Source organism: Labrus mixtus, chromosome 1 (genome assembly GCF_963584025.1).
Source record: "Labrus mixtus chromosome 1, fLabMix1.1, whole genome shotgun sequence".
Classification (NCBI taxonomy): domain Eukaryota; kingdom Metazoa; phylum Chordata; class Actinopteri; order Labriformes; family Labridae; genus Labrus; species Labrus mixtus.
Genome location: NC_083612.1, coordinates 16,840,298 through 16,857,048, shown reverse-complemented (window position 1 = coordinate 16,857,048; position 16,751 = coordinate 16,840,298). Strand labels below are relative to the sequence as shown.

Sequence of the window (16,751 nt, the reverse complement as noted above, 5' to 3'; positions counted from 1 at the left end):
CAGTCTTAAACTTCACAAAGAGAAGAGAGCAGGGAAGATAGCAGCTTCAAGAACATAACATCCAAACATCCTTGTTAAATTGAAAATGATATGATCACAGCAAGTGCTAAAGGCCACACTGTCTACTGATATTGCAGAACCAATTAGCAAACTCATAATACAAGAACGAAGAAGTCGGTGTGGACATTAACTTAGTGCAGTAACTCAAAAAAGGTAATTTTGAGCAAAGTGGTTTTTCATCTCAATTCAACTTCTAGGAAATAATTATCTTAATTCTGAAAAAATAACGAAAACTGAAGGAACATAGATTTTGAGAGCAAGTGACGGAAAGCCTGAAACGACAAAAAGATGAAGAGTCATGTGATTTTTTTTGCAATCTGACAAAGCAGTCATTTTTACTGTGATGTCTAGTTGAAGGAGAGAAAGAGGTAGAGAGAGAGAGAGCGCAAGAGAGAGAGAGCAGGAGTGAGAGAGAACCAGCTCTCAGAGGAAATTGCCCTCCGCTCTCCTTCATCACTGCAGGTCTGCTTCTCCCTCCTCCTCTCCTGGATGTCCGCCATTAGACACGCTCAATTGGATTCCTGTCAGATGTGCGGCCTCGCCCTGGGTCTCCTTCCTACGGGTGACTGAGCATGCTGTATGTGTGTGTACGAGTGTGTGTGTGTACCTATTTTTTTGTGTGTGAAAAAGCTAAGCAGCTTCCCCTATAAAAAAAAAAAAATTGCCAATACAAAATGACATACGCACACAAACAAACACACGCACACACATTCCCATGCAACATACACACAGTTCAAGGCTCAGTTGGCTTCAGGCAGAGGTCTGGAGACAGCACGCTACTATTAGCATGGGCCTTGGCACAGCAGGGTAAATGCTGACACAGATTTGACCGAGAGGTTACGCTGCTGAGATTTACTGTATGCCTACGTTCATTGACCTAGCCTTGGCTTCTTCCTAGATATGTCTGCGTGATGTGACCATTTGAACGAATTGCTGAGGGTGTAAGCTGCTTACACCTTGACCTATCACAGGGGAATGAATAGCTACCTTGGGAGTTTTGACCATATAACGCAGGTCTTTATAACACTTGGCTTGTTCACCTTTCACTGGCTGAGTCATTAACTGTTATGTTTGGTAGGAACATAAAAGCTGCTACAAAACTCCAGCTGACCCACGGAGCTCAAATGAAATGGATTCTAGCCATGATATCAAACCCTATCATGCCCATAACATGTGGTATATTTTTTCTCATAAAACTTAACTGGCATTAAATTAATGCATGAAACATATTGAGGTCTTTTATCACCACGCTCTAGGTTTGATCCATGTCCAAACACAGCCAGGAGAAAATGGGGTATTTGCCATTAGAGTGAGCAAAACAATCACAGCACAGATATGTCATGGGATCAATAGTACAGGTGAAAAAAGGAACAGCCAGGCTAAAAGCAAAGCATTTGGGAGCCTTTCTTTTGTCACTGCCTGTGTGTTTCTTTGAGCCTGTGAAGGAGGTGTAGATGCTGTAGTTCCTTCAGGGCTTGGCACACACAGCAGCTAGCAGGATATTTGACAACTAGATGTGAGGACTGATGATGAATTCTGTTAAATCAGAAAGTAAGAGGACAAATCACTTTTTTTGTTCCATATTAGCATACATACATACATACATATTACATGCAATTTTAGGTAAACTTAATGTGAAAAGTGGACACCATTTAGGAGCTTAGACCTTGTAAGGAGTTGACTTAAAGTTGGGATATTAAGCAAAGAGTGAAGCCATTTTATAAGTTGCAAACTTAATCAGTTCTTCAATTGGATTCCTACTAATAACATAGGATGGGAATTTACAGTCATCTAAATACTCGAGTATCACATTATGAACAAGTACTTGAGTACTCCCTGTGTTTTTCTTTACCATAAAAAACGGAAAATTATATAATCTAACCTCCAATCTTTTATTTTTTTTAGATATCAGTTTATCTGGACACAAGGCTAATCTCCTTCTCTCTGTATCACAATGGCGTGTGCTGTGTGCAAATGATGCAAAGTTACTTTACATGTTGTCTGTCTTTACTGGTTTCTCCTTGTGATTGTTTTGCATGCTGTTAAACATCAGACTAGTATTTCTATGAAATACAAGTTTTTTGTGTGTGCTCTTGCATTTTGGAGTAATATGTCCCTAGAGAGGTACCATAGCTGTTGCCATAATCCAGCTCACTGTGCACGTGTGTGAATATTAAATAAAGATGAAGATGTGGCTGGAGAAGTTACACTTCAGTGTGCCGGTCGTTATTTTAAGTATATCCAGTTAGGCAAACCCAAAAATCTCAGTTACACACTTTATGCTTTTAAACTATTGTAGCCTATGACAATGCATGTGCTGGAGCTCGAGTACACAAACTGTTAGAGAACACCAAAACAAATTAATTAACAGCAAACATGCTGAAAAAAAGAGAACGGGTCAAAAGAAAAACAACAAGTGCAATAGAAAATAATGCATATTCAAGTCAACCCTGCGGAAGTTATTCAGGCTCCAGGGATGAGCGCAAAGTGGAACAGCTTGATTTTTGGCCGCGAGAGAGAACCAGATGAGAGTTGTTGTTTTTTTGAAGTGGGTGGAAAGTAAAAAAGACTTCTTACCTTTTTATGTTTGCCTCATTATGCAACATTTCAAGTAACGCCCTCTCGTCTGTTCTGTTTCTCAGGCCTAAGAGGGCTGTTTGTTACACTTCTCTACCACTCGAGAGGTCGAGAGTACTTCTGTTGTGTTGACCTGATAGGCAGCATTTTTCTGTTATATTTGACTTTAGGTTTATATTTTGTGTTATGAGACCAAGAGAGAAATTTCAGTATCACTAATAAAAACATGAAGTTTAATGGCAATGAAAATTTGGGCTGCAACTAACAATAATCTTAATTATTGATCCTAGTGATGCAACTATTCAGTCAGCCCACAATTCCATACATACCTCTGCTTTTGAGGCACGGTTTTCAGTTGGATTTGGACAGCCCGGCCGTTAGTGTGACTGTTATTCCAATCTTTGGGATTTTTGGGCAAATTTCAAAAGAATTAAGGAAAAAAAGCATTTTTTTTTATTCCAAAACTATTTCTTTATTTTTCACATTCCTGGTGTATGTGGTATAGTCTCAGTGAAAAGAAGGCAGTGTTTAAGTAGTGCCTTATGTAGACCCTCTCCCCACAGCTCGCCATGTCAAAGTAATGTGTGAAATCTGACACCAGTGCTATCAGCGTCTGACAACTTTAACGCATAGTGATTGGATATTAATTTGGGGGGAGGGGTTCCCTAATTCCACGCATGGACTCACAGGCACACACAAACAGAGCCAATTCAGAGAGAAATACGATGCATGGAAGCTTGTTGTATGCAATTCACACCATGGATGCCATACCAAACATAGAGTATTAATTCATTGGTCAATTTTTCTCCCCGTTCTAGCCCTTTATTCAAACACACGCACACACACACACACACGCACACACACGCACACACACGCACACACACGCACACACACACACACACACACACACACACACACACACACACACACACACACACTTTAAAGTATTAATGACAAACTAAAATGTAACGGGCTTTGCTACATCAAAAAGCTTAAACAGGCCATGGACTAACATTGTAATACAAATATGCTCTATAACGTGTGTAAAAGTTTTATTTTACCTCACTCCTCACTCATATTTGTAGAAACTTTAAGATCATACTGATGACAATACTTTGAATTGAAGATTTTTACTTGTAGTTGGGTACTGAATTCTTCATTTTATCTTCAGTTGTATTAGTCTTTATTTATTCCTGTATTTTTAAATGTTATTTTTGTTCTGTTTCATTTGCCTTCCTTTCACTCCTCTGATTTCTTTGTGAAGCACTTTGTAACCGTGTTAATAAAGTACTAGATGAACAAAGTGTATTATTATTTAGTATACATTTTTGTTGTTTTATTTGTTTTTTTAAACAGGGACACATTCAATGAACTTTGCTTCATTTGTGAAATACAAAGTAGATGCCATGCATAGAGGTTTCTAGCCGTGCCTAATTTGCAAACCCTGTCCCTGGCTTGTCTTGAAGTATTATTTATTTTCATTAAATGACTTTCACAGTGAGTAGTTTTACAACGACCACCCGTGAAATAGCCTACATTTTAGAACAGAGGAGCTATAGAGTTCACCTATCAAACAGCTTCAGTCTTTATAAAGAGAAATCTTAGCCTTCACAGACAGTTACTCACTGCTGTGATTGGTCAGGCTGTCCTTAGCTCGTTAAGGCTCAGTGTCGTGTCAGCTCCTCATCTCTCTGTTGCTCTCATTTACTGATGCACACATAAACATACACACACGATCCTCCTGCTATGACTGCAGCACACACACACACCTTTCCTCTCTCTTGCCTGTATTTTGATGGACTTAATAAACGCACAGTGGGGGGATAAATCATGGATGTTAAATGTCCGACAGCCAACCACTGACTAATGTTTTAATCCCCTCTAGTCTCGTAACCAAAAATAAAACATGGAGTTTTTATTATCAAAGATCTATTTTTTTAGCTCGCCAATGTATTGTCATGGAAAAACGGTCATTGATGAACATTTCCTCTCAGATTATGTGTTGATCAGTAAATTATTATCATCATTGTAATGAAATAAAGTAAAGGTTATTTGTACAGCAGATTTGAACACAGTTTAAACAGACCAAGCAACACACCACTAAACTGTCTGAGTGTGACGTGCATTGCTCTGCGAGACGGCGAGTGATGTAATAAGCTCACAAAGCAGAGCAGATAATCAAAACACTTCTATCATCTTTTATCAATCAATTGTGGCAGCCCTAATGAAGAGATGATCAAAATTCTACAGCCATTAAAGTGAAAACAACTTCATATGGGATGTCAAATCTAAAAAAAAAAAAAGATGCATCTACTGTTGTATAAGTGACCCTTAAATATGAAGGAACAGAATTAAGACAAACCCAAAACTGCCACTACTCTCCCTGAAAAATAGCACACCTATGTAGACAAAGCATCGGAGTAAAATAAAATCTAAAGGCTAACTAATGACTGTGCAGGAAAAAAAGGCAAAGAGGCATGAAATCCATTTGTGTGTGTGAGGTAGATGTTAAGATGGGGGCAGGGCTGGAACTTTAGTAGGCTAATTAGCTACTATTATCTGTCGCGCCCAGTGGCCTGTGCCACTAATCCCACTGATTAAACACAGTGGGTCTCCACAGCTCCACAGCTCACAGCAGCAGCGGACTGATAAGGCCACAGAGCTCAGTGATGACATAAATGTCTTGGTGGGACTGGACTACACAGGACTGGCACTGCTCTGATTTGCATTGTACAGCAGGACACTGATAGGAGAATTTAAGGTTCTGTCTTGATACAGTCAATGCATACAAATAGTGAAAAGTTTCAAAGAGTTTCCAAACATCCACTCAACATTTACTGCAGCTCTTCTCAAACCCCGACACAATACTTCAGCTAAAATGTCTTTGTGTTTTTTGCTATTCAGGGCTGTTTACAACGAAATGCAGCATTGCCCTCCAAATTTCAAAACACTTAAACTCCTGAACGGAGGCAGTAATCACTCCAGAGTGAGGACTCTTTCTGCATGCACCAATAACAGAAAACAATCAAATGCAGCTTATGAATGTTTATGATGCAAATCAAAGTTCCTCACACGAGTAATATTTGTGCACACAGTAATAATAAAAACCTTTCCTATCGCATCTGTGATTCTTAAAGCTCAATGTCCACTGGGAAGTGGCTGAGTGCTTTCATCAGCCGTGTTCTTATGGTGGCTAAAAGGTTATTGTATTTGTGTTTTTAAGCTCATCATTTGGACAGATGTCTCCCTGGAACTGCACTATCCATTGTCTGTGTAGTTCATGATTAATTGGGATGCTTTGAAATCAAAGCAGTTGCTCAGATTTGCACATAATGAAAAGAACTAGCGTCCTGTGCGGAAGGTTCTGGATTTGTAAGTTATAAAGAGACATCAGTATTTATTTTAGTTTGTTTCACAGTCAGCTAAAACTCCTCACATGAGCTTCAAGTGACAGTAAATCAGATGAACAGCCTTCCAAAAGCTATTCTCATTAACATCAAGTGAACCATGTGATTTAAGTTGAGTATGACATGACTTCTTGCAAAATTAAAATATCCACTCATCAATCATATAAATGATTTGCTTCACCGCTTCACATATTCAGGAAATAAAGATTTCATGCTTGAGGATACTCACAGTAAACATGGAGCGGAAGTTGCTGAGATCAGTGAACAGCTCCTCCACAGACGTCTTCTTGGGATCAACGGCAAAGTACTCCAGCATGTTCTGATACAGGGTCTCCATATTGCTGTGCATGATCACCAGCTTGCCGTACTGCTCCCGTGCACCCTTGCTGAAGCTGTGAGGGCTGGGGTCAAGGTCAAAGGCACATTCTTCAGAGATTAAGTGTTAATGAAATGTTTCCGACCCGCAGTCTGCACCCTTATTTGAGAGCAATGAACAACACAGTTAAACTATAAAAATATCTTCACACTTGTTGCCATAAGGGGAGAAACAAGCTGGAAAACAAACTGTCAGTGGTGACTGTGATGTTGGCATTCAGAGCTCTGATACTGTCACTCAGGTTACTACTACACTGTGTTCACTGCGGCATCCAGCATCTGTGACTCATGTCTGGCTGGTGGCAAAGTGTGCTGGTTTATTTGAAAGGCAAAATTTTTTACTGCATATATAAACATAAATCAAGAAGAAGAAAGTATAAGTATTCTACTTTCAATTTAATAAGACTAAAATCCACAGCCCTGGTACTCATCCTTCCCTGAAGATTTGACTGTTTCTGCGATGTCTTTAAGAAACGCTCAGATTAGAAAATACTGAAAAGATTAATTTTTTTTCCCCCTCTTAATGTAAATAAAAATGTGCTGTAATTTGTGAGAACTTGATCTTTGTTCTTTGGTACATCAGGTACATGTTTCTGTCTACAACATGGTGTCAATCAAGTTTTCTCCGGAGGGAGATCGGTTTCAAGTGAAATAAAGCCCTGCTGTGTGCCTTTTAGTTTTTTTGGTCCAGTTTCTGGTAAGCAGGCCGGAGTCACCGTGTAAGTTGACTCCTCCTCTGTTTCAAAGAGACATCTCTGTCGCTGCACATCTCCAGATGTTGCTCCTCCACTCCCACCCCTCATTGTGCAACCAAGATTTAATTCTCCTCCACTCGTGTCCAAGACCTTTAATGTCTGTATGTCATTTAACCTTGATCTTACTTTTTTTCTTCTTCACTTCCTCATTAAACTGCAAGCTCAGTGGTACATAATTGCCCTTAGATCGATAAACGGGGGGGGACCTTCAGACATGTGAAGTATGCAGGACCTTCAGACATGTGCAGTTGAAGAGAGGGGCAGACATGCGCAGTAAGAACAGTTTTACCCAAACTAGGAAGACACGATCAAGTGTGTTCATAGATATTGATCCAAACAACTATCCGTATAAACCACCCCTCTTGTTCGAAGGAAATTATTTTTTTAATGAGCCGGATCAGATAAGTCTCTTTCGATTAACGTCTTTACAACATAGCAGTTTAACATTTGTATTCTGATCAGGCTTTTATTCTGATTATTTGTGTCCATGTAAACACAGCTACTGACAGTGATCATTATTTTTCCTTATCCTTCAACACACCTTCTCAAGAGATTTATTAAACATTTAGAATTTCATGAGGTACTGTGGTCTGTGCCCAAACTGACTAGAATGGAAGATTGAAGAGCATTAAGCAGGTCCTGCTGGTTAAACCCAGCAAAGCAAATGACAGCTCTGCTCTGCAGGATCATTTGTGTGTGAGTGTGGATGAGGACAAATGGATAATGGCCGTGTCAACATAAGCTGGAGGGGTGTCAGTGTCAAAGCAAAGTGAGAGGAGAAGTGAGAGCATTAATAAAGCTCCTGCCTACTACCAGAGCATAGTATCAAGTAAGTCTGATGTAAGTCACCACACAGAAAAAAACACTTTCAATACTGAAACTTTCAAAGATGAATTTGCGGGTCAAATGTAAAAATATATATCTTCTATAATAAAAACTCTCTTAGCAAAAGAATATCCTTTGCAGTCCACATGCCAACCGTGAACAATACAAATCTAAGCTTTTGATGCGTGACAAATAGAATCTAGAGAAAGAAAAAAAAGAGAAAAGAAAAAAGAAATCCTTCTCATGACCCTGACCCTTTGTCTCATGGCAGCTGAGAATGAGTAGTGTCTCTCTCTCTCTCTCTGTGTGTGTGTGTGTGTGTGTGTGTGTGTGTGTGTGTGTGTGTGTGTGTGTGTGTGTGGTATCACTCTTATGTGAGGTGGCTCTCTGGCTCCCATCGAGCCCCTTCATTATGGCTCAATTGATGGACCTATTTGATGGCTGGCGTCAGTTGAATCTGGCTGGGGATGGGACTACCTATTCACAGCTGGGTAAATGCTGTTCAATAGGCCCTGCTCTCAGATTGACTTGTCAGTAATATCTTTCCAAGCCAGGAGCTGGGGGGGGGGGGGGGGAGGCATGAGGAAAGCCGGAGCTGGTGATGGAAAGCAAGAGAGGTAGGAAAAATCGAGAAATAGCTGAGAGCCATGGTTGATAAGTATCATGGGGTGGAAAATATTGCTCCTGACTTCTACCCTATTCCAGAGAAAGCAATTGTTCACTGTTCACTCTTGCTTTCTTACAGATCTGTTACCCCCCCCCCCCCCCCCCCGTGTAACTCCCATCATTTTTTCGCTTACAATTCTTCATTTCTTTATTCTACATACGGCTTTCTATTTTTCCCCTGTTCAAATCTACCACCTTTCCAAACCAGGCTCACATTCGGATGAGTAAGGAAAGACCAAAAGCAAAGTTATGTTGTACTTTATAATGTTTTCAGCTGGGGAATGTTGATTTCACTAATGGAAATAACGATTGCTGCCTTCATCAGGCGTGATGAAGGCTTGAGGGCTTCTGTGTACCTTTCAAGAGGCTACTTGAGGATGAGCAGTGAAACTTGTTTGAGAGTGAGACAGCTTTTTGTTTGCCTTTGCAATGGTACTTGATACATATATTGTAGCCTTGATGACTGTGTGACATTCGGAATGTTGATTCAAGAAAATCAATACATGTAAAAAATGTACAAAGACATTGGATTCTAAATGAATCTTGATTAAATGCTCAGAAAAATGTCCTGGTTGCACTTGTATAAGTTAAGCTGTCTTTATTAAAATAGAAGTTTGGTTTACGTTTAAATATGTGACGGTGTTTGACTTCAGTTGCATTAACGTGAGCACAGTGTTTCCCCGATATGCTTCTAGCTGCACCGCTGCTGAAATATGACCTCCGCTGCTGGGCTACAGCTTATCTCCTTAGAAACTAACATTATATTATTTTTTGCTACACACTCAAATGTAACCATCGTTTTGAAATAAATTATTTTCTTTGGTACATTTATGACTCCTCCTGTCTTTTGCCATTACCCATGTGCCAGGTTAAGACAATAGGGTGGTTGTTGGTTGATTATTTTGTCCAACAAATGTTAATAATTCTTTAAAAGAAAATCATTAAAAAAAAATTGAACACAACTAAAACATTGTTCCACTTCCCCTCTGCTGCTACAACTCCAACCTAGGGGAAACACTGGAGCAACATGGTGTGGTTTCAAAAACAGATAGTTTGGTGTGAGCATGAGATGCGGGCGGCCTTGGATACAACATTTTGATCAAATGGTTGTTGGTAAAAACAGTCAAGCTCTTTAGAGTTCGTCTCTACATGACCGCATTTCTAGTTGACTTTTGTTTTTCTTGCCTTAACACTCAGGGTGAAACTTTATGTTTCATTTTGTGAAAGCCAACAGTGAGTTCATATTATTTTTAAGTCAGATGGAGTTAAAGATTGTTCTTGCAAAGTTTAGACATTTTTTGACAAGACACCTTAATTGGAAAGCAAAGCAGCGAAAGACAGAGCTGTCAAATCCATTCCCAGTGACCCTTTCTGGATTGCACTCAAGTTCTCTGCCAACTAGCACAGCACAAGCATAGAGTGCCCGAGCCCCCAGGCTATTGATCAAAACTACATGAAGGAGGCTAGGTACAGGGTGTATTATTGAACACACACTTACACACCTGGTTTGAGACATGCCCATCAACCTGATCCACTGGAACTACCTGAGAGAACAGTGAATAATTAACTGTGCTGCCAAGCAGGAACGGACAGCTGTCAGCAACAGACCCACACATCCAAACAGAGCGGTGTAACAATAAAGACAAAAAAGTGTATTTATGTGTTGTTGTTTTTTAAAAAGTGTTGTTTTGTTAAATTGTGATTTTGTTAAAATAACTTGCTGTTGTTTTGTCTCCAGGAAAGCTGCATAATCTGTAAATCAACATGTATAGATGCACACAATGTCATATCATTTATATGAAATAACCTATTCACATGCTGCTCCTTTGCACACATGTAGGCCCTGTTTTGCTTTTAGAAGCTGTTGGTCTATTTCTGATTAAATAAACGGAAAGAAAACATTTTTAGGAATAAACATACTCTGGGGCTGATTCTACCAGTTTTACCTTCCCCTTCATACTTTAGTTGACCCCAGTGTGAAGGACCATTTAAAGGAGAGCTGAGAGGACTTCTAAACTAGCAGTGAAGACGCTGCCGTAAATGACTTGAGCTCACAATCAACAGTGTATCTTTGAAACAGGGTGATAGAGTTGTCTTTGCAGCCCGTTTTTTTTTCTTTTTTTTACTTTTGTCACAGCCCTCATATGAACTAAGCAGAGAAAATTATGTATTTTAACGGGAGAGGCAAATAAAAAAAATTAAAAAATAGTTTTCACATGAGTTTTTAGTCATCTAAACATTAAAGGAAATGTGTTTAAGTGGGTGTTTGATCGGCCACAGCCTTGAGAGTCCATTCCCTTTTTAACACAAGTTCAGTTGCAGATTAAGGTATGAAAATGTGCTCCTTTATCAACCTCTGTGTCCCCACATGGTTTAAATTAAACATACAATTTCAAGTTCTAGCAACATTCTGCAAACTTTTGGTCTGTTTGACTCATTACACGGACTGATGAGTGAATAATCCATGCATGTGTAAAGGATATAGCCATTTTAGTCAAGAACATGTCGTTGGGGTCATCAGGGGAGGAGAAAGTCTCCAGGTCTCTCTCCAGCTGCAGCAGCTGCCGCTCCATCTGCCTCAGGCTCTTTTCCAGATTCTCTGCAGACACTGAAAGACACCCACGTATGAACAGTTTGTATATCAAGACACACACACACACACACACACACACACACACACACACACACACACACACACACACACACACACACACACACACACACACACACACACACACACACACACACACACACACACACACACACACACACACACACACACACACACACACACACACACACACACACACACACACACACACACACATTTGCAAAAGCCCACAGCAACACACTCATGTGAAAAGGAAAGATGAAAGGAAGAAACAGTGAGAGGGCAACTAAATTACAGGTACAATCAAATTCATTATTATTTTTGACGTTCTCAAAGAATCAGAGAATCACAACGTTCAAAAATAACAGGGAAAATGAGAGAGGAGCTCAATTGCATAGGATGGTTATTATGGGTTCACGCTGCACCAGAACCATCACGGGAATAAACAATGACTGAAGAAAAAATAAACATCAAGCGAAGGTGTGTTCGAGGCACAGCTTATTATTCTCTGCCTCTTATATGCTCATGCGTACGTCGTAAACAACTACATAATACAATGCCCTCACTGACACTCAAACTCAAGTGAACGTCTGAAGTCCCAACTGTGTTTGCTCATATTTTAAAAACTGTATGTGTGGCTGTTCTAGAAGACAAACAGAGGGGCAGATTTATAACTGCAGCCTTTAAGTACGAGGATTTAAACTCAAGTAGAAATCCTTCTACACCCGTCATCCTTTGTCTTTAGTCTTTCCAACAGGTGCACAGTTCACACAGGTGGGGGAGCGAAGGAAAACTGAGCCTAACTTTCTGTTAAGTTGGTCATGGCTGACACTTTAAGCTAGTCCCTGAATATATCATATGGCTTAAATTACCCTGATTAGACCCTCCTTGACAAAAAGGCATAAGCAGCTTATTTTTAAGTAGTTTCAAATGTCCCTTGATCCTAATACATGCTTAAAGAAAAGGAGGGGGGAAAAGGGAGAGGGAACAGCAATGTAGCTTAGCTTCTCACTGAATTTATAACATAAACCCCATTTACTGATGGGAACACTCTGTCTTGGACACATACACTTATTCAATCCGACATCTTGAGTACAAATAATCTAAAAAGTCTGCAGTAGCTGAATTTGTTCATTTTCTTTTTTTAATATTTGAGTTTTATGCAGTTAGTACGGTGTTTTCACTGCAGGTAAAGGTGAGCACGTGCATGTTCATACACAAATTACACATGCATGCATCGATTCAGCCAGGTGTGGGGACATGATAGAGAATGAAGGCTGAACACTAAAGAAAAAAAATGGTAGGGATGTGTGTGTGTGTGTGTGTGTGTGTGTGTGTGTGTGGGGGGGGGGGGGGGGGGGGGGGGATGTATAATCCAATATAACGCTGACTTAAGTGCATCCAATGCATGTCTACCTGACCTATGATTTTGATTGATTATGATTATATCTATTTCATCTGTTTAAAATTATAGCATGCTTGACTTTTTTCTTTTTTTTCCCCTCACACTCTTCCTCCATGTCTCACATGGTTAGCGAATAGTTAACAGTCAGCTGAAGGCGATGGAAATGCCACAGCACACCATTCCTTTAAAAATCCTGTCACAGACTACACTGTGACCGATGATGTCTCAATCACAGAGCAACTGCTCTGCACTGACCGACCAAGAAAATACCAAGCCATCTTGAACGTGAAGAAAATAATATAAAGAAATGAGAAGAAACCTGTAAAAGCATTGATTAATATTCGCATGTAGAGGAAGTCTGATGAGGAAGTCATATGGTTTATTAAAACAGTAACACAAAGTTCAAATTTAAAGCCTGACATTATCAAATGTTTGGAAATCACAGTCCTGTTGAAAAAGGTAACATTTGTCTACTGAATGCTCCTCATAACAGACTAAACATCGTTATGAAAGAAGGAAGGCATCTAATAACTGACTGAGAATGAAACATTCTGAGTTATATTTGTGCTTGTGAACAGTATTTGATAATTGGCATGACATTTTACCACTAGTTATACCAGTTCATATATAAATGTTCAAATGTATTATTCATTAAATTCATGTAACACAAATGGTAGTAATAATAACAATCATAATAAAAAGGAAGTTCATGAAATGTATTATATATCCGTATTGCTTACATGTTATAACTTAAACATACATTCTCAAGAGAGAAAAGCTTCAGTATGTTGGAATTGTCTGAGTGACAAATTTACATATTTTTTGTTTCAGCAAGTTTTATCTATTCAAAAAAAGAAAATAACAAAGGATTTTGTATCACAAAGTACCTAAAATGTGGAAGTTATCTGTGTAAGCATCAAAGGGTGCAGTCAGGTTGTATTCATTCTAGCAGTAGTTCCAACCAAAGTCACACAAGAACTCACAGTGAATTAACATCAGTAATCTAAAGAACAATAAAACAGAACAACAGAGCCTCTTAGAAAACCAAGATCCAGATATGCTTATTAACTGTGGTCACGACAGAGGAGCAGAGGTGTCGTAATATTTTTAAATATTCAAACTGTTCCATTTCGAGCCTCTAAGGTCCTGTTTTATTGTACTATAGGGAAAAAGGTATGTGACTTAAATGCGGCTTTTGTGAATATGTTTCGACAAGTCTTCCAGTGTGACCGAGTTTTTCTTGCAGAGAAGACATCGTTTCCTATAGTGACCAATCATCATTTGATTATTTACACTGCAGTAAGTTCATGCATCAGGTGACACTTGTAAGCCATGCAAATGTATATAGGAGCTATCTATTTTTCACAAACTTGCATGAATATAATAATTTCCTGTTTTCTTTTAACCTCTCTTCATGCAGTGCTGATGGATATATTCCTCTGTTGTCCTTTAAAAGTGTTCTTGGAAACATTGCTTAGATATGTTCACAGTATGAAGAAGTAGTCCAATTCTCTCTGTGTGTTAACCATAGACTGTAAATGGTGTTAACACTTGGACCTCTTAGCTGATTCTGATTGACACCATTGATCCTTGACTAAATAATAAATTATTTCATGCATTTGACCCATGCAGTCCTGCAAAACGTCTGAGTAAACAATCAGGAACAGCCTATACACCTGCTCTATCATTTCTAGAGCTGGGTATGGTCCACAACAAATTCAATTTGATTTCAATTCTTTGGGTCACAATTCCATTTGATATCGATTCGACATTGATTTAATAATACAGATGACAGGAATACCCAGATAACTCATCACAGTACCTTCTGATATTTGTTTTATAATTATGTGTGCATTGTTTGTATTGGTTTAGAGCAAACTGACTCAAAAATATATTTAATCGTTGAATTATTATTTAATAAACAAAGAATAAAACATTTAAGTACAGTATGATCTAAAGTGCACATTTGTGCCTGAGCTGAATTTGTAGCAAAATCTTAATAAACACAACAGTGCTGTAATGGCTTGGACAAAAACGATATGTCAAGTGCACAAATGTGCCTGACCTGAATTCACAGCACCCACAGTGCCCCCAGTGGAGAGGGGTGTCATTACAAAAGAAAAATCGATCTCAGGATTTCCCTGAATCGATATTGAATGAGGAAAATAATAATTGCAACGCATTGATGAATTGATATTTTTAACCAGCCCTAATCATTTCCATTTTAAATATTCACCATTTTATGTAAGCTTTCTGCATAACCAGGCAACCATAATCTGCTGGATGAGGTGTGGGCAGCATGCTTAAGTGGAAGAAGACCAGACAGATAGTATTTTAATAGAAATGATTAAAGCCCAGTGAGTCAGCACTGACTGAGACAAGAGCAAGGTAGGGTGAGATGGAGAGAATTAAAGAGTGACCCTGTCTTTTCTTTGCTTCACAAAACAAGCTGCAAGCTTTTGGCAATGAGGCTCCCTCAGGTAAAAGGGAATACGACCACGATCAGGAGTGGGAGTACAGTACAGCTGGAATCTTTTGTTAAACAGAGAGATGTTTTTAAAACCAAGGTGCAATATAAGAAGTCCCATCTGTCATTGACAACTAAAGAATTTAGAAATAATCAGTCTGTGCTAAGACTGTATTAAATGAGGAAATTGGAAACAGCACAGGTGAAATAATGACAACAAGTGGTTAGTGCGCAGGTTTTAGCGGAAACTTGAAGTACACACCAGAGAACAAGGCCAAATTATCGTTTGAGCTGCAGCTAAAGAGGGCAGATGTCTTTTGTAAAAGCCAAAAGAAATTGAACAAGGTGCACAAAAGCCGCTGTGACAGTGAAACACTTGCTTCAGATTTATTTTGTACTTTTTGTTCCCTGATTTTTATCCTGAAACATCATCAGTGATATTTTTTATACTAGTTTAAGTAATTGCTTAGGTTTGTTATGAAGATGAGGAGATCTCTGTCGATAAATCAGCTCCTAATAAAAAAAACTTTGGAAGGATGAACGTTGAATGAAACCCAACTTTATCAAGCTTATCTCCTTGAAAAACTCGAGCTGACGTGAGAGACTGTTTTTTACAATGCTTTTATTGTGTGTGTTTATATTATGAAGACAGTGAAAATGATTTTATAGTGCAGTCTAACTCACTGGTTTGGTGACAAACAGGTCTCAGAAAAAAAATAAAAATCTGTTCAAAGCCGTCTTTGTTCTCTCTCTGGCCACACTGCTGGTGCCTTCTCTCTGTGTGTGTCTTAAAACACAAATGATTTTAAAGAGCAGTGGGGTCTGAATGCTGCTGTGGTCCAGAGGGGTTGTAGACAGATATAGGATGTTTTAGAAGAATAATAATTGGAATATTGCAGAGGTCAAATCCCCCATTGACATCCTTTTATTACCCTGCCAGCCTGCTGTGCTATAAATGAGACAGAGTGGAGCACACAACCGCCCTGCTGCAAACAGGGCTCCACTATAGATCATCCTGTGATATATGGAAATGAAGGGACTGGAAAACGCAGATCTGCCTACTGAGGCCAAAGCCTGACAGACAAGTGCGACTAGACTGATGGTGCCTGAGGCTGGGAGCTGGAGACTTGTAATGCAGGAACTCCTGGAGCACACACAGAGCATCTACTACATACAAAAAGAGCATGAAGGTCACCGAGTTGCTAGACTCAGTGTAGAAAAGACTGCTCGTTGTAAATACTTCCAACCTGAGGCTCATCACTCACACTGCATGCGGCAAATACATAAAACAAATCTTAAACTGGATATTAGAGCGGCATCTCAATAAGGCTGAATCCTCACATTATTCCTTAATGACTCCTCAAAGCCACCAGCCTTGAACAGAAACTGAAGCAAATCTGCTTTTCTGTCTTTGCTGCAAAATAAAATGTATGCAGACATTTCCATTTAGTGTCACAGAGGGCTTTTTAAGTAAGCAATGTCTCTCCTGCTGGCAGGCGCTTTCGGAGAGTTACAAGCTCAAGTAGCCTGGATGAGAACATGAACGTCTCAGTGTTTGCCTGATAACCAACATCAAACTCAGCATTGAGTACCAAGCAACAAA

General features: G+C 39.3%; 1 protein-coding gene across 3 annotated transcripts in view; it reads right to left on the bottom strand.

The window, feature by feature from the left end:
* Window positions 1-16,751, bottom strand: part of LOC132972636 (protein diaphanous homolog 3-like) — a 167,446-nt gene that overhangs the window by 61,797 nt on the left and 88,898 nt on the right. For all 3 annotated transcript variants that reach the window (XM_061035619.1, XM_061035634.1, XM_061035628.1), the window contains 2 exons: window positions 11,149-11,273; window positions 6,274-6,438 (listed from right to left, as the gene is read on the bottom strand). In XM_061035619.1, the coding sequence (XP_060891602.1) occupies window positions 6,274-6,438; window positions 11,149-11,273 (290 nt within the window). The remainder of the gene's footprint in view (window positions 1-6,273; window positions 6,439-11,148; window positions 11,274-16,751) is intronic.